This window comes from Heterodontus francisci, chromosome 12, assembly GCF_036365525.1.
Source record: "Heterodontus francisci isolate sHetFra1 chromosome 12, sHetFra1.hap1, whole genome shotgun sequence".
In the NCBI taxonomy this organism is placed as follows: Eukaryota; Metazoa; Chordata; class Chondrichthyes; order Heterodontiformes; family Heterodontidae; genus Heterodontus; species Heterodontus francisci.
In genome coordinates, this window is record NC_090382.1 from 74,045,782 (window position 1) to 74,065,206 (window position 19,425).

General features: G+C 43.2%; 1 protein-coding gene across 2 annotated transcripts in view; it reads left to right on the top strand.

The window, feature by feature from the left end:
- The window catches only part of LOC137375926 (polypeptide N-acetylgalactosaminyltransferase 10-like), a 137,526-nt gene that overhangs the window by 63,945 nt on the left and 54,156 nt on the right, over nucleotides 1–19,425 (top strand). For both annotated transcript variants that reach the window (XR_010976097.1, XM_068043634.1), the window contains exon 4: nucleotides 2,830–2,996. Coding sequence is in view for 1 of the 2 variants with exons in the window: in XM_068043634.1 (XP_067899735.1) it covers nucleotides 2,830–2,996 (167 nt within the window). In the remaining variant the exon portion in view is untranslated. The remainder of the gene's footprint in view (nucleotides 1–2,829; nucleotides 2,997–19,425) is intronic.

Sequence of the window (19,425 nt, forward strand, 5' to 3'; positions counted from 1 at the left end):
AAAGTATCTTTAGCATAGTAGAACATCCCAAAGTATTTCAAGAGCATTATGGAACAAAATTTGAAACTGAGCCATGTCAGATATTGGCCCAGATTTTGTGTTAATAATAATGGTGAGGTTATCAGCGCTTCACATGCTTTATTTTTTTCTTGCTTTTTATTTGTGCATATGCGCAGTAAAACATCGAATTCAGAGTCACCCAGCTTCTCCATGGGCTGTGATATAACAGTACCTCATTAATAGACTGGGTATTGAAATACCTGCAAAAGCATGATGTTGCACTACTCAGCTACTAGTTACTCACTAAACACCCCAGAAAAAGTTAGGGCTGTTGCCCTAATTCTCTTTCGCCCCTTGTCCAGTCCCTTCCCACCTACATCTGTGACTCTAATGATGCCCTCAGTTAATTTGCCTAATAGTTTCCAATTTCCTGGCCTGAACCATCTCTTCACCTTGGATGTCCAACCTCTCTACACCTGCATCCCCCACCAGGATGGTCTGAGGTCTTTCCTCTTTGTCCTTGAACAGAGGCCCAACCAGTCTCCATCCACCACCACCTTCCTCAGCCTGGCTGAACTTATTCTTACATTGAACAACTTCTTTAACTCCACTCACTTCCTCCAAATAAAAATTGTTGCTATGGGAGCCCACATGAATCTGAGCTAGGCCTGCCTTTTTGTGAAATGTGTGGAACATTCCTTGTTCTAGTTCTGCTGGGTCTCCCTTCCTCATCTCATTTTCCACTACATTGATGCTTTTATTAGTGCTGTTTCCTGCTCCTGCCCTGAACTGGAAAATTTCATCAACTTTATTTCCAATTTCCATGCTTCTCTCACTTTCACATGGCCCCTCTCCAATTGTTCCCTTCCCTTCCTTGACTTCTCTGTCTCCATTTCTGGGGATAGATGATCCACCAATATTCACTTTTAGCCCACTAACTCCCATAGCTAGCTCAAATACACTCCCTCACACCCTGCTTCCTGTAAGGATTCCATTCCATTTTCCCAGTTTTTCAGTCTTTATGGCATCTGTTCTGATGATGCAACCTTCTAATATGTCTTCCTTTTTTCTCAACCTAGCATTACCCCCGCCACTCAGTTCCTCTTCCCACCCCCCCCCCCCCCCCCCACCCCACCCCAATGTTTGACAGGACCCTTGACTGTGCCCATCCTGTTTCCTGCTTTTTCTTCTGTCACCCCTTCCCTTCTCTCCCAGAACCCTTGTCCTCAATGTCCATTACACCAGCATTTGTATTCAGTGGATCATTCTCTGCCATTTCAGCCACTTCCAGCATGATATCACCATCAAACGCATCTTCCCCTGCCCTTTCAGTATTTCAAGGACACTGTTCCCTCCAAGACACCCTGGTCCACTCTTCAATCATCCCCAATAACCCCTCCTCTTCCCATGGCACCTTTCCATGCAAACAGGAGATGGAACACCTACCCTTTCATCTCGTCTCTCCTTACCATCTAAGGGCCAAAACACTCCTTCCAGGTGAAACAGTGATTTACGTGTCACTTCTTTCAATTTAGTATTCTGTAAACACCGCTCACAATGCGGTCTGCTCTGCGTCGGGGACACCAAATGCAGATTGATTGACTCCCTTGTAGAACACTTCAATTAAGTCCGTAAGTGTAACCCTGAGCTTCCAGTCAGCTGTCATTTTAGTTCTCCATCTTGCTATCACGCTGTCCTCTCTGTCCTCTGCCTCCTGCAATCTTCCAATGAAGCTCAACGTAAGCTTGGAACTGCATCTCATCTTTCAGTTAGGCACTCAACATTGAGTTCAACAATTTCAGACTGTAACCTCTGGCCCATTTTGTTTCCATTTTCTTTGCAAGTTTTGGTTTTACTCTCTTTTTTCACTTGTTTTGCTTTCGGATGGCTGTTCGTTCTACCATTTACACCTTCTCTAGGCACAACTTTTTATTTCTTTACTTGTCCCATTATCACTCCCTTTGGCCTTGCACTATCAACTATTTTGTTATTTTAATCTCTCCTGTCTTCACCCTATGCCAGACCTTCCCTTAGTTCTTTTTCCCACCCTCTCCCCTTCACTTGCTTTAAACCTATTACATTTCTAACTTTTCCCAGTTCTGATGAAGGGTCATCGACCTGAAACATCTGTTTTTCTCTCCCAAAATTCTGTCTGGCCTGCTTAGCACTTCCAGTACTTTTTGTCTGTATTTCAGATTTCCAGCATCTGCCGTATTTTGCTTTTGTATTACTAACTGATGTCATGGACGACCTTGGGAATCAATTTCACTTGGTGCCAATGAAACTTGTGCCAGTGGTTTTTATTATGCCACCAGATTTTTGACAGTTACTGAGTGGAATGGACTTTGGTCTAGGTGCCTGAAATGCTGCTGTTATGTCAGCCACCTGCTGACAGTGGACCAAACATTGCACCAGCTTTTGAAGAATTTTAAACTGGGCTATTTTCCATAGGAACTCAATTCATGTTGAACAGATGGGATTTGCTTTCACCATCACCATTGTGCCATGCACCAATGGGCTGTGGTGAAGAGCTTGCCCATGCTAGGATCGAGGTAGTTGCAACAGTGAGACCCTACAGGACTGTAGGGTGTTTGGTGATTTTATGGATGTCACATAGTACCGTATAGCAGTAGGGATGAATGAACTGTCTATTTGTTCAGAATGAGAGAATTTCTGATTTTATGTTGAGAAAGCCTTAAACTGATGGTTATTAATTGTGTATTTTTTAAAAATACAATTTTAAAAACTGACCTACATTTTGCCACAATGCTTATTTCAGGTTCTACAATGGTTTTCACACAATAACTGTTATTTGTGCCTCTTTCACAGCTGCAAGAAGAAACTGTATTTGGAGAAACTTCCAAACACCAGTATCATTATACCGTTCCACAATGAAGGCTGGTCCACACTTCTTCGAACTGTGCACAGTGTCTTTAGTCGCTCGCCACCAGTGCTTATTGCAGAAATTCTACTTGTAGATGACTTCAGTGATAGAGGTAAAAATGTTACATTTTATTGAAACCATTATTAAGGGTAGATTGTTAATGTTTTAAATATTTTAAAAATTTTTTTGAATGAACTAAATTTTAAGTAATTTTGACTTTTCAAAGCTACAGTGCCTCAAATATTCTCTAACCACCCCCTCTCCCCCCCCCCCCTCCATTTAACTGGGGTGTCTCAGGAAAAACAAAAAGGCAAATGACTAGTACAAAGCTAAGACCAGCTTCACTAATATATACAACAGCTACCTGTTGTGCATTATAAATAATGAAAAATGTGGTTTGGATAAAGTTTGAGAGTTGCTATCGCTTGACTGTTTCGTTGATCAGACTTACTCGACTCATTACTGTTTTCAGTTTCGCTGCCAGCTATCTGTAATCTTCTATATGCAAGACAATATTCAAACTCCAAAGACAAAATTCAGGAAACTAAGATTGTAATGCTTTGGACAGATCCGTATTGAGATTTCTTTTTACACTAAACTTTAATGAATCATAAATTTATTTTGATGAATACCACAGTATTTTTAAAGGTTAATCACAAGTGTTCCTATAATTCACGGAGTTGGCTCTTTTCCTTGCTCAATCATGAACTTCAATGTGTTTCATTACAATTCCCTTTTCCTTCAGAAATGAAAATTTAAGATTCATAACTTCGTCATTTCAGAAACAAGAATATAATTGTGAATTAAAATTTATCTTGAGAGTTGGACTAGAAAAACTGGATCTGTGAATTTAAGAATCAGTATTGAAAATTTATATCCTGTTCTTTTTTACTGGTGTACTGTGGCAGCAGTATGTATGAAATACGGCATGCACTACAGCAACTCGCCCAGGTTACTTTGACAGTACCTCCTTCCCCTGTGACCTCTACTACTGAGAAGGACAAAAACTGCAAAAGTACTGTGACCTTCCAATTCACCTGAAAGTTGCCCAGCATTCTATCTTGGGCTCACTTAAAGAACAAACACATGGTTTAATGCCATACAATAGCAATGTTATGAGTGTGGAGACCTTTGTGCTACTAGCCTGTCCAACTGTTTATTGTTGTGATGTTGAGTTTTATGTTTCCTTACAATTTTATCTTGTCATTTTGTAATGATCTAGAGATAAAAGGAGGCTTGTAATTGTTGGGCTCAAGAACAGTAGAGAACCAAGCTCAATACAGAAAGTACAAAGGAGAACTGGAAATGGAAGTAAGAAGGGTGAAGAGAGAGTTTGTGAATAGATTAGCAGTTCACATAAAAGAGGACCCAAGAGTCTTTTATAAACATAGAAATAGTGAAAGGGTTGTTAAAGGAAGGCTGGGGCTAATTAGGGACCAAAAAGATCATATTGTGGAAGCAGAGGACATGGCTGAGGTACAAATTGAGTACTTTACATCGTACTCACTCAAGAAAAGAATGTTGCCAATGTCACAGAAAATGAGGAGTAGAGAAATTGCATAGGATAAAAATCAATAAAGAGCAGATAGGTAAAAAGTACTGGCAGTACTCAAATTAGAAAAAATCACCCAGTCCAGATGGAAAGCGTCCTAGATTGCTGAGGGAAGTAAGGGTGGAGAAAACGGAGACTCTGGCCATAATCTTCCAAACCTCAGACAACAAAAAGTTACTTGTCTTGGAAAATAGTCTTGATTACTTAGAAATCTTTCCAAATTATGTTGTGCAATTTTTATAGTGTTACAATCTCAATAGAGACTGCTAACTTTTAAAAAAAAAGAGACATGAGCTTCCCAGTGACTGATTGAAGAATCATACGATAAGATCTCGCGTTTTAAAACTTTTACTGTAACAACGAAACTAAAAATCACCATTAACTAAACAGTACTTAATACACTAAATTACAGAGAAAGGTATTTCCCATAAACTTATTAACATACTCGAAAACCCCACACCACATTTATGTTACTGTGTGCTCAGCAAAAAAGTATCTTTGCAGTTAAAAGTCTCAAACTCCTCCCAGCTGAAATGGTTGGATCTCCCAATGTCCTCTCAAAGCCAACGTCCTCTTGGCTCACTTCTTCTGAAGACATTTGTCTGGACTTCTGTTAATAAGACAATCTCTGGTGATCCCGTTGGTCTTTTCTCCTCCGCAAACCTCGAGCATTTGATCCGGGTTCAAATCTTAGGAGCCTTTTGCTGTATTGATGATCTGAGAGCAGCTGCTTCCCCAAAAACAGCTCGCTGGTGTTGCTCGCTCGCACTCTCGCTTGCTCTCAATCTCTCGGCTGTGCAGCTGACTGCTGGTCTTCGTTTCTTCCTTTCAGCCCTCCAGACATAGGAAAGCCTCTCAAATTTATCCAGATCAAAAGTCATTTGCCTATGACAATTCTCAAGAGACCATAAGTCTGACCATACCAAAACCACCTGGGCCTTCCTTTGTTTGCAGATGTTTAAAAAAAAAAATTGCAACTCAAATCTGCATTTTAGAGCCGTTGGCTCCCTGTTTTTCAATCTGTGAATCTGGGAGAGTGAAACCCATTGTCCTTTAGGTGTTACAACCTTGCACCCTACTTTCCAAAGGGTCTTTGATCTGGGTTCCTTGTTTCCATGGTAACCAAGACCCTAGGCTTTTCTATGGGCAGATTTTGTGAGGTCACTTGTTTCCTCCGACTGTCCATTTTACACTGCATTAAAGATCACAATTTTAAAAATATAACCATACTACAAAGTTCAGTGTTCATAAAAATAGTTAGGTGATTTTTAGTTCTATATCCTTCCTTAATAGTTTACAATGCTCTGCATTCTGAAATCTCAATCAGTTGTAGACGTTACTGGAAATTACATAAAAGTCACAAAGTTAAGTAGATTTGATATGCAAATGATTTCTTATGAGGTGACATGATTTGTTGTTTTAGGTGCATAATTTTAAGATCTAAAATTTCTCTTATCAGCAGAACATGCTTCTTACCTAATCTGGACTTTAAAAAAAAAAATTTGATTTACCATATCTGTCTATAGGCCAAGGTTGACAACAGTCTACAAGAAATTGCAGGTTGTTGTGGTAAATGTATTTTGTTATGTAAATTTTGGGTAAACTATGCTTTGGTCAATCATACTCTGGATACTGACATACTAGCTGTGAGAAACACCACCAAGATCAGCTAAAATAATATATTGTGAATATAAAATGTCATTTTAGTTATGTATCCAATAAGGAGCCAAAGGCTCCAAAGGAAATTCTATAAATTGAGATCTAGCCTTATCTTGATAACAGTGAAAAGAAATTCCAAATTGCAAAATTCAGCACAATATCATCACTTTTTATACTTGGTACAGACAGTGAACCAAAATGATGGGATGAAAATAGGTTTATAATATATTTTATAATATTGCTCAAGGATTTCCGTGATTTAAGGAGACTGCTACCAGCTACTCAGGACAACTAGGCATGGATAGTAAACATGGTCTTGCCAACTTTGCACACATCCCAAGAACAAAAATAAGCATAGATTAATATTTTGAGTCCTTCTGTTACTATATACCTGATCAGTCTCTCAATTGAGGCTCCTACAAATGAATTTCAAAGCTACTGTGGTTTACTTTTGGAAGATGACATTGCAATCTGATAGAACACTTTGCTCCTTAAAAATGTGCTATGTATTAAAAATGAACTCTGAACCATAAAGTAGATTCTGCATTGCAAAGGGATCAAGATTGTATGGTTTTGTTTCAGTGGGGAAGTGCACTGCTTGAAATGTCGTACTCCCATAATTTTTTTTCATTACAAAGGTTTTAGTCTGCAGTTATATCCGATAAAGATGAATTATTGTTTCAATTAGCCAGACTGATTTCAATTTAGTTGAATTGATGAGGCATTCAACATTTAGAAATCTAAAGAAAATAATAGATGAATGGATTTAACTTTCAGTAGAGAATTAATAAGAGTCCTATTTTTCGTCTTATGATAAATGCTGAAAGTGCACATGCAGTCTATGAAGGATTCTTAGTGATGATGCAATCCCAATAAATGTACTCAGCAGTATTTAGGTCATTATCTCAAAAATTTCATGCTGTTCACCTACTCTTAATAAAGTAATGTATATTTGTAAGAGATAATAACATTCTCCAACAAAAGGTGAATTTCAAGAGTCCACTCACTTTATCACTGAAGATAACATCGGCATACCTTAAGTTACATTCTTGAGTCATGAGAGGATATCGAATGGTATCTATTAAGCATTTGTGCAAAGTGGATCGTTGCTGTAATAAGTGACGTCATGATCAAGCCATTTAAATTAGATTACTAAATTTTGCCATTCAGCAAAACTCATTAAAGTTTAAGAATGAAAGCATGAAAAGCAAAAAGGCCATTCAGCCTATCAAGTTGATTAAGGCTATAGACTTTGTGCAATCTTCCCCATAATAGATACCCCAGCCTATTCGATTTTGTGAGGTAAAGTTCTGCATAAGCACTGCCTGCCCCACAAGCACACATTCTTTAAAATTCCAGTGTACATTATAAATTCTAGATTAGTTCCTACCATGGTATAACTTATCCATTGTTCCAGTGGCCCAGTCAATTAGGATCAGATTCTGCAGAGCATTTCAATATCTTAATCAACACCAATTCTTGTTAGAATTTATCCATATAAGTCTTAATTCCATCCTAATGAGATTCATCTAACTTTTATTTTTAAGGCCCTTATTGACATTGCATTAGTTACACATTAAAAGAAACACTGGTGTTTCACCTTTAATTTACAACATGATTATGCATTCAAATGGATTCTTATGTTTTGAACAAGCTAAAAGTTAGAATCCTGGAATTTATTTGGTTGATGTACCTTGCTCTGTGCTTGCATTGAGAACAGTATTTGTGTGTGTATATAAAGACATGTGGTCACTGCTCTTTCTGATCTCCCTCATGATCTCTGCTCTTCCCAATCTCCTTCAGGGCTCAGCTCTTAGATTCTTGTTAGAAGAGACTGTGTCTCAGGGAACAAGAGATTTATTATTTACTGACTAATACAATTGTGTGGTGCTCAAATATATCCTGATTATAGATTGTGTTTGCAAAATATATTTATTAAATAATTATTATAGAAAATGCTGGAAATAGACTGCAGATCCACCATATCTTTTCTCTTAACAGATGCTGTCTATTTGCAGCATTTGTATTGTCGATGATTTTCAGTTTCTTTCTTAAATTGTGTGATAGTTGCTTGAGAATTAGGAATGAACAGAAATTAGTGAATTTAGCATATCAGTTAAAAGATGGTGCCTCCAACAGTACAGCATTCCCTTGATACATCAGTGAAGTGTCAGGCTGGATTATGTGTTCAAGACTCTGAAGTGGGACTCAACCCTCAACTTTCTGACTCTGAAGTGGGAGTGCAACCAGCTAAGCCATGAATGACACTAAACAACAATAAATCACTTTTTGATGGATTGAAAAATGCCATTGAGGAGCACAAAAAATAGTGATTTCACCAGTGCGCTAGAATAATGGGAGGTTGTGTGTAATCTGTGTAATCTGAAAGGAAGGTGACAAATGTAGAGTAGAATCATCAACAAAAGGTAGATAGACTATATCTTGAAAGGAGGAGATTATTGAAGAAAGGGAATAGAGTGGGAGAGTGGAAAAAGATCTGACGAAACTACCTCACCCCATCCTTCTCTGGTTAATGAGAAATGATCCATCAGCTTCAGCAATGTTAGAGAAATTTGAGGGGAAATTGGATGTTGATAAACAGCTTTAGTGTGAGACAATTTGATTTGTCTTCCATGACCAAATTGAATGTACAGCTTTATCATGAGAAACTGGGCCTGCGACAGGTGGTGAGGGAACCAACAAGAGGGAAAAACCTACTTGACCTCATCTGCATCTGTCCATGAGAATATTGGTAGGAGTGCCCACCACACAGTCCTCGTGGAGATGGAGATGAGGGTATCCTCGATCGTGCTGTGGCACTACCACCATGCTAAATGGGATAGATTTCAAACAGATCGAGCAACTCAAAGCTGGGCGTCCATGAGACGCTGTTTGGCAGCAGCAGCAGAATTGTATTCAACAACAATCCCCCACTCTACCATTACTATCAAGCCAGGAGACCAACCCTGGTTCAGTGAAGAGTGCAGAAGGGCATGCCAAGAGCAGCACCAGGCTTACCTCAAAATGAGGTGTCAGCCTGGTGAAGCAACAACACAGGACAACCTGCATGCCAAACAGCGGAAGCAGCATGCAATAGGCAGGGCTAAGCGATCCCACAACCAACGGATCAGATCTAAGCTCTGTAGTCCTGCCACATCCAGTCGTGAATGGTGGTGGATAATTAAACAACTAATGGAAGGATGAAGTTCCACAAATATCCATCCGAAACGATGGGGGAACCCAGCACATCAGTGCAAAAGACAAGGCTGAAGCATTTGCATCCATCTTCAGCCAGAAATGCTGAGTGGGTGATCCATCTCTGCCTCCTCCCATGGTCCCCAGCATCGCAGTCTTCAGCTAATCCAATTCACTCCACATGATATATGAATTGGCTGAAGGCACTGGATACTGCAAAGGCTATGGGCCCTGACCTCATTCCGGCAATAGTACTGAAGACTTGTGCTCCAGAACTAGCTGTGACCCTAGCCTAGCTGATCCAGTACAGCTACAACACTGGCATCTACCCGGAAATGTGGAAAATTGCCCAGGTATGTCATGTGCACAAAAAGCAAGACAAATACAACCCAGCCAATTACCGCCCTATCAGTTTACTCCCTATTATCAGCAAAGTGATGGAAGGGATCATCAACAGCGCAATCAAGCGGCACTTGCTCAGCAATCACCTGCTCACTGACGCTCAGTTTGGGTTCAGCCAGGGTTACTCAGCTCCTGACCTCATTACAGCCTTGGTCCAAACATGGACAAAAGAGCTGAACTCAAGAGGTGAGAGTGACTGCCCTTAACATCAAGGAGCCCTAGCAAAATGGGAGTCAATGGGAATCAGGGGGAGAACACTCCGCTGGCTGGATGCATACCTAGCACAAAGAAAGATGCTTGTGGTTGTTGGTGGGCAGTCATCTCAGTCATAGAGTTATACAGCACAGAAACAGGCCCTTCGGCCCATTGTGTCTGTGCCGGCCATCAAGCACTTAACTATTCTAATCCCATTTTCCAGCACTTGGCCCGTAGCCTTGCAGGCTATGGCACTTCAAGTGCTCAACTAAATACTTTTTAAATGTTGAGGGTTACTACCTCTTCAGGAAGTACATTCCCGATTCAAACCACCCTCTGGGTGAAAACATTTTTCCACAAATCCCCTCTAAATCTCCTGCCCCTTACCTTTATCTGTGCCCCCTGGTTATTGACCCCTCCGCTAAGGGAAAAAGTTTCTTCCTATCTAACCTATCAATGCCCCTCATAATTTTGTATACCTTAATAATATCTCCCCTCAGCCTTCTCTGCTCTAATGAAAACAACCCTAGCCTATCCAGTCTCTCTTCATAGCTGAAATGCTCCAGCCCAGGCAACATCCTGGTGAATCTCCTCTGCATCGTCTCCAGTGCAGTCACATCCTTCCTATAGTGTGGTGCCCAGAAGTGTACACAGTACTCCAGCTGTGGCCTAACTAGCGTTTTATACAGATCCATCATAATCTCCCTGCTCTTATATTCTATGCCTCGGCTAATAAAGGCAAGTATCCCATAGGCCTTCCTAACCACCTTATCTACCCGTGCTGCTGCCTTCAGTGATATATGGACAAGTACACCAAGGTCCCTCTGACCCTCTGTATTTCCTAGGGTCCTACCTTCCATTGTATATTCTCTTGCTTTGTTAGTCCTCCCAAAATGCATCACCTCACACTTCTCGGGATTAAATTCCACTTGCCACAGCTCCGCCCATCTTACCAGCCCATCAAAATCGTCCTGTAATCTAAGGTTTTCCTCCTCACTTTTTACGACACCACCAATTTTCGTGTCATCCGCGAACTTACTGATCATACCTCCTGTATTCACGTCTAAATCATTAATGTACACTAACAAACAGCAAAGGTCCCAGCACCGATCCCTGTGGTACACCACTGGTCACAGGCTTCCACTCGCAAAAACAACCCTCGACCATCACCCTCTGCCTCCTGCCACTAAGCCAATTTTGGATCCAATTTGCCAAATTGTCCTGGATCCCATGGGCTCTTCTTAACCAATCTCCCATGCGGGACCTTATCAAAAGCCTTACTGAAGTCCATGTAGACTACATCAACTGCTTTACTCTCATCCACACATCTAGTCACCGCCTCTCAAATTCAATCAAGTTAGTTAGACATAATCTCCCCCTGGCAAAGCCATGCTGACTATTCCTGTTAATCCCTGCCTCTCCAAGTGGAGATTAATCCTGTCCTTCAGAATTTTTTCCAATAGTTTTCCAACCACTGATGTCAGACTCTCCGGCCTGTAATTACCTGGTTTATCCCCGATACCCTTCTTGAATAATGGTACCACATTCACTGTCCTCCAATCCTCTGGTACCTCTTCTGTGGCCAGAGAGGATTTGAACCTTTTGTGTCAGAGCCCCTGCAATCTCCTCCCTTGCCTCACATAACAGCCTGGGATGCATGTCATCTGGGCCTGGGGATGTATCCACTTTTCAGCCTACTAAAACAGCTAATACTTCCTCCCTTTCAATGCTAATTTGTTCAAGTATATCACAATCCCCCTCCTTGATCTCTACACTATATCGTTCTTCTCCATAGTGAACACAGATGAAAAGTAATCATTTAAAACCTCACCTATGTCCTCCGGCTCCACACACACATTGCCACTTTGGTCCCTAATGGGCCCTGCTCTTTCCCTGGTTATCCTCTTGCCCTTAATATACTTATAAAACGCCTTAGGATTTTTATCTTGCCCACCAGTGTTTTTTCATCTCCCCTCTTCACTCTTCTAATTACTTTTTTAAATACTCCCCCTACACTTTCTATACTCCTCTAGCGCCTCTGCTGGTTTTTTTTATTCATTCATGGGATGTGGGCGTCACTGGCTAGGCCAGCATTTATTGCCCATCCCTAATTGCCCTTGAGAAGGTGGTGGTGAGCTGCCTTCTTGAACCGCTGCAGTCCATGTGGGGTAGGTACACCTAGAGTGCTGTTCGGAAGGGAGTTCCAGGATTTTGACCCAGCGACAATGAAGGAATGGCGATATAGTTCCAAGTCAGGATGGTGTGTGACTTGGAGGGGAATTTGCAGGTGGTGGTGTTCCCATGCATTTGCTGCCCTTGTCCTTCTAGTTGGTTGAGGCCGTGGGTTTGAAAGGTGCTGTCTAAGGAGCCTTGGGGCGTTGGTGGTGCGTTGCTGCAGTGCATCTTGCAGATGGTACACATTGCTGCCACTCTGCGTCGGTGGTGGAGGGAGTGAATGTTTGTAGATGGGGTACCAATCAAGCGGGCTGCTTTGTTCTGGATGGTGTCTAGCTTCTTGAGTGTTGTTGGAGCTGCACCCATCCAGGCAAGTGGAGAGTATTCCATCACACTCCTGATTTGTACCTTGTAGATGGTGGACAGGCTTTGGGGAGTCAGGAGGTGAGTTACTCGCCGCAGAATTCCTAGCCTCTGACCTGCTCTTGTAGCCACGGTATTTATATGGCTACTCCAGTTCAGTTTCTGGTCAATGGTAGCCCCTAGGATGTTGATAGTGGGGGATTCAGCGATGGTAATGCCATTGAATGTCAAGGGGAGATGGTTAGATACTCTCTTGTTGGAGATGGTCATTGCCTGACACTTGTGTGGCGCGAATGTTACTTGCCACCTATCAGCCCAAGCCTGGATATTGTCCAAGTCTTGCTGCATTTCTACAGGGACTGCTTCAGTATCTGAGGAGTCACGAATGGTGCTGAACATTGTGCAATCATCAGCGAACATCCCCACTTCTGACCTTATGATTGAAGGAAGGTCATTGATGAAGCAGCTGAAGATGTTTGGGCTTAGGACACTACCCTGAGGAACTCCTGCAGTGATGTCCTGGAGCTCAGATGATTGACCTCCAGCAACCACAACCATCTTCCTTTGTGCTTCGTATGACTCCAACAGTGGAGGGTTTTCCCCCTGATTCCCATTGACCTCAGTTTTGCTCGGGCTCCTTGATGCCATACTCTTGTCAAATGCTGCCTTGATGTCAAGGGCAGTCACTCTCACCTCACCTTTTGAGTTCAGCTCTTTTGTCGATGTTTGAACCAAGGCTGCAATGAGGTCAGGAGCTGTGTGGCCCTGGCGGAACCCAAACTGAGCGTCACTGAGCAGGTTATTGCTAAGCAAGTGCCGTTTGATGGCACTGTTGATGCCACCTTCCATCACTTTACTGGTGATTGAGAGTAGGTTGATGGGGAGCTAATTGGCCGGGTTGCACTTGTTCTGCTTTTTGTGTACAGGACATACGTGGGCAATTTTCCACATTGCAGGGTAGGTGCCAGTGTTGTAGCTGTACTGGAACAGCTTGGCTAGGTGCGCAGCAAGTTCTGGAGCACAGGTCTTCAGTACTATGAAAATCAGCCTTCCCCCAATTCAGTACCTTTTATTTCTGTCGATCTTTGTCTTTTTCTGTAACTACCTTAAATCTTAGAGTTATGGTCACTATCCCCGAAATGCTCCCGCATGACACTTCTACCACTTGTCCAGCTTCATTCCCTAGGATTAGGTCCAGTACTACCCCTTCTCTTGTAGGACTTTCTACGTACTGGCTCAAAAAGCTCTCCTGTATGCATTTTAAGAATTCCGCCTTTTGCACCAAGACTATCCCAGTTGATATTGGGGAGGTTGAAATCCCCTACTATTATTCCCCTATTATTTTTACACCTCTGAGATTTGCCAACGCATCTGCTCCTCTATCTCTCCCTGACTGTTTGTTTGGAGGCCTATAGTACACTCCCACCCAAGTGATTGCCCCTTTTTGTTTTTAAGTGCTACCCAAATGGCCTCATTTGAGGAACCTTCTAAGATATCATTCCTCCTTTTTGCAATAATTGACTCCTTGATTAGCAGTGCAATGCCACCTCCTCTTTTACCCCCTCCCCTATCTTGCCTGAAGATACTATACCCTGGAATATTGAGCTGCCAGTCCTGCCCCTCCCTCAGCCATGTCTCTGTGATAGCAAGAATATCAATGCCCACAATTCATCTGTCTTACTAGTAAGACTCCTTGCATTAAAATAGATGCAATCCAGCCTTGCATTTTTCACTTGTGCCTTAACAGGTCTATATTTGCTCTGCCTTTCAGACTGACTCAGTTTCTCTTCGATATTTGACTGTGCATCACCCTCTACTGTACCTCTACTCTATCCCATCCCCCTGCCAAATTAGTTTAAACCCCTCCCCCCCCCCCCCCCCCCCCCACCCAAGGATATCACTGCAGGAGTTCCTCAGGGTAGTATCCTACTCCCAACCATCTTCAGCTGCTTCATCAATGACCTTCCTTCAATCATAAGTTCAGAAGTGGGGATGTTCGCTGATTGCACAATGTTCAGCACCATTCGCGACTCCTAAGATACTGAAGCAGTCTGTGTAGAAATGCAGCAAGACTTGGACAATATCCAGACTTGGGCTGATACTGGCAAGTAACATTTGCGCCACCCAAATGCCAGCCACTGACCATCTCAAACAAGAGAGAATCTTACCATCGCTGAATCCCCCACTATCAACATCCTGGGGGTCACTATTGACCAGAAACTGAACTGGACCCGCCACATAAATGCTGTGGTTACAAGAGCAGGTCAGAGGCTGGGAATCCTGTGGTGTGTAACTCGCCTCCTGACTCCCCAAAACGTGTCCACCATCTACAAGGTACAAGTCAGGAGTGTGTTGGAATGCTCCCCACTTGCGTGGATTGGTGCAGCTCCAACAACACTCAAGATGCAGTCCACTTAATTGGCACCCCATTGACCACCTTTAACATTCACTCCCTCCACCACGGCGCACAGTGGCAGCAGTGTGTGCCATCTACAAGATGCACTGCAGCAACTCACTAAGGCTGCTTCGACAGCACCTTCCAAACCCGCGGCCTCTACCGCCTAGAAGGACAAGGGCAGCTGGTGCATGAGAACACCACCACCTGCAAGTTCCCCTCCAAGCCACACACCGTCCTGACTTGGAACTATGTCGCCGTTCCTTCACTATCGCTTGGTCAAAATCTTGGAACTCCCTTCCCAACAGCACTGTGGGCGTACCTACAACCCAAGGACTGCAGCGGTTCAAGAAGGCAGCTCAACCTCATCTTCTCGAGGGCAATTGGGGATGGGCAATAAATGCTGGCTTAGCCAGCGATGCCCACATCCCCCAAATGAATTTTAAAAAACCCGAATAAAAGCAAAATACTGCAGATGCTAGAAATCTGAAATAAAAACAGAAAATACTGGAAATACTCAGGTCTGGCAGCATCTGTGGAGAGAGAAGCAGAGTTAATGTTTCAGGTCAGTGACCCTTCATCAGAACTGGCAAAGGTTAGAAATGTAATCGGTTTGAAGCAAATAAAGCAGGGGTGGGGCAGAAGATAACACAAGGGAAGATGTTGATAGGACAGAGCATCACAGAGAATAATTGACCAGCAGGTCATGGAGCAAAGGCAAAGGGCGGGTTAATGGTGTGGTGAAAGACGAAGCTTTAGTGCAGAGAGGGTGTTAAATGATGGAATAATGAACAGCCCTGGCCAAAAGCACAAACATGAAAAAAAAAACAGTGGGCAGGCACATGGTAAGAAAATGAATGATGAAACAAACTAAAAATAAAAAAGAGGGGGCTAGTCATGCTCTGAAATTATTGAAGTCGTCGTTCAGTCCAGTAGGTTGTAGTATGCCTAATCGGTAAATGAGATGTTGTTCCTCGAGCTTGCGTTGATGTTAACTGGAACACTACAGCAAGCCCAGGACAGAGATGTGGGCATGAGAGCAGGGGGGTGTGTTGAAATGTCAAGTGACAGGAAGCTCTGGGTCATATTTTCACACTGAGCGAAGATGTTCTGCAAAGCGGTCACCCAATCTGCATTTGGTCTCCCCAGTGTAGAGGAGACCACATTGTGAGCAGCGAATACAGTATACCACATTGAAAGAAGTACAAGTAAATCGCTGATCCACCTGAAAGGAGTGTTTGGGGCCTTGAATACAGAGGAGAGAGAAGGTAAAGGGGCAGGTATTACACCTCCTGCGATTGCATGGGAAGGGGACGAGGTGTCTGGGGTAATGGAGTGGACCAGGATGTCGTGGAGGGAACGATCCCTTCGGAATGCCGACAGAGGAGGGGAGGGGAAAATGCTTTTGGTCGTAGCATCACGCTGGACATGGCGGAAATGGCGGAGGATGTTCCTTTTGGATGTGGAGGCTGCTGGGGTAGAAAGTGAGGACAAGGGGAAACCTGTCGCAGTTCTGGGAGGGAGGGGAAGGGGTGAGAGCAGAGGTGCGGGAAATGGACCGGACGCAGTTGAGGGCCCTATCAACCACAGTGTGGAGGGAATCCTCGGTTGAGGAAAAAGGAAGACATATCAGAAGTGCTGTTGTGGAAGGTTGCATCATCAGAGCAGATGTGTCCGAGATGGAGAAACTGAGAGAATAGAATGGAGTCCTTACAGAAGCAGGGTGTGAAAAAGTGTAATTGAGGTAGCGTGGGAGTTGGTGGGCTTATAATGAATATTAGTAGACAGCCTGTCCCCAGAGATGGAGACAGAAGTCAAGGAAGGGAAGGAAAGTGTCTGAGATGGACCATGTAATGGTGAGAGAAGGGTGGAAATTGGAAGCAAAGTTGATGAATTTTTCCAGTTCAGGGCAGGTGCAAAGGGAAGTCATGTTTGACAAATTTGCTAGAGTTCATTGAGGATATAACAAGCAGAGTTGATGAAGGGGAACTGGTATATGTAGTGTATTTGGATTTCCAGAAGGCATTCGATAAGGTGTCACATAAAAGATTATTGCACAAGATAGGAGCTCATGGAATAAAAACAAGAAATGCTGGAAACACTCAACAGGTCTGGCAGCATCTGTGGAGAGATGCTTTCTTCTTTTATTTCAGATTTCCAGCACCCGCAGTATTTTGCTTTTAATAGGAGCTCATGGTATTGGGGGTAATGTATGAGCATGGATTGAGGATTGGTTAACTCACAAGGCAGAGAGTCGGGATTAATGGGTTTTTTTCAGGTTGGAAAGACGTAACTAGTGGAGTGCCACAAGGATCAGTCCTAGGGCCTCAATTATTTACTATCCATATTAATGACTTGGGGGAGGGGGCAAAGTGTAATGTATCCAAATTTGCTGATATAAAAATAGGTGGGAGGGCATGTTGTGATGAGGACATAAGGAATCAGCAAGGGGATATAGATAGGTTGAGTGGGCAAAAACGTGGCAGATGGGGGCGGCGCAGTGGTTAGCACTGCAGCCTCACAGTTCCAGCGACCCGGGTTCGGTTCTGGGTACTGCCTGTGCGGAGTTTGCAAGTTCTCCCTGTGACCGTGTGGGTTTCCGCCGGGTGCTCCAGTTTCCTCCCACAGCCAAAGACTTGCAGGTTGATAGGTAAATTGGCCATTGTAAATTGCCCCTAGTTGTAGGTAGGTGGTAGGAGAATGGTAGGGATGTGGTAGGGAATGTGGGATTAATGTAGGATTAGTATAAATGGGTGGTTGTTGGTCGGCACAGACTCGGTGGGCCGAAGGGCCTGTTTCAGTGCTGTATCTCTCTCTGACTCTGTGGAGTTTAATGTAGGAAAGTGTGAGGTCATGCACTTTGGTAGGAAGAATCAAAAGGTAGACTATTATTTAAATGGAGAGACACTCCAAAAAAGTGCAGCACAGAGGGATCTGGGTGTTCCTGTGCATGAAACACAAAAAGTTAGCATGCAAGTGCAGCAAGTAATTAAGAAGGCAAATGGAATTTTGGCCTTCATTGCTAGGGGTTTGGAGTTTAAAAATAACGAAGTCTTGTTACAACTGTACAGGGTGTTGGTAAGGCCACACCTGGAGTACTGTGTACAATTTTGGTTCCCGTATGTAAGGAAGGATATACTGACACTGGAGGCAGTTCAAAAGAGATTCACTAGGCTGATTCCTGGGATGAAGGGGTTGATTTATCAAAAACGGCTAAACAGGTTAAGCCTTTATTCATTAGAGTTCAGAAGAATGAGGGGTGATCTTATTGAAACATATAAGATTCTAAGGGGGCTTGACAGAGTAGATGTTTCCACTAGTGGGCGAATCTTGAACTAGGGGACATAGTTACAGAATAAGGGGACATTCATTTAAAACTGAGATGCGAAAGGAATTTCTTCTCTGAGGATAGTGAAAGTATTTAAAGAGGAGGTAGATTTTTAAAATATTGGGGAGTTGAGGGCTCTGAGGAGCTGGCACGAAAGAGGAGTTGAGGTCTGGGGCAGATCAGCCATGATCTTATTGAATGGCGGGGCAGGCTTGAGGGGCTGATTCTTATGTTCTAATGATGTATACTCCTCCCACCCATAAAATCCAGTGTAGGAATGATTAAACTACATATCTCCCTTCAACGACAGAAATGTGGAGGTTGTTTAGGGAGCACTTGCTGCGACTGCTGGATAGGTTTGTCCCGATGAGGCAAGGAAGAGATGGTAGGGTGAAGGAACCTTGGATGACAAGAGATGTGGAACAGCTAGTCAAGAGGAAGAAGGAAGCTTACTTAAGGTTGAGGAAGCAAGGATCAGACAGGGCTCTAGAGGGTTACAAGGTAGCCAGGAAGGAACTGAAGAATGGACTTAGGAGAGCTAGAAGGGGACATGAAAAAGTCTTGGCGGGTAGGATTAAGGAAAATCCCAAGGCGTTCTACACTGATGTGAGGAACAAGAGGATGGCCAGAGTGAGGGTAGGGCCGATCAGGGATAGTGGAGGGAACTTGTGCCTGGAGTCGGAGGAGGTAGGGGAGGTCCTAAATGAATACTTTGCTTCAGTATTCACTAGTGAGAGGGACCTGGTCGTTTGTGAGGACAGCGTGAAACAGGCTGATATGCTCGAACAGGTTGATGTTAAGAGGGAGGATGTGCTGGAAATTTTGAAAGACATGAGGACAGATGAGACCCCGGGGCCAGACGGGATATACCCAAGGATATTAAGGGAAGCGAGGGAAGAGATTGCCACGCCTTTGGCGATGATCTTTGCATCCTCACTGTCCACTGGAGTAGTACCAGATGATTGGAGGGTGGCAAATGTTATTCCCTTGTTCAAGAAAGGGAATAGGGATAACCCTGGGAATTCTAGACCAGTCAGTCTTACGTCGGTAGTGGGCAAATTATTGGAGAGGATTCTGAGAGACAGGATTTATGATTATTTGGAAAAGCATAGTTTGATTAGAGACAGTCAGTTTGGCTTTGTATGGGGCAGGTCATGCCTCACAAGCCTTATTGAATTCTTTGAAGATGTGACAAAACACTTTGATGAAGGAAGAGCAGTGGATGTGGTGTGTATGGATTTTAGCAAGGCGTTTGATAAGGTTCCCCATGGTAGGCT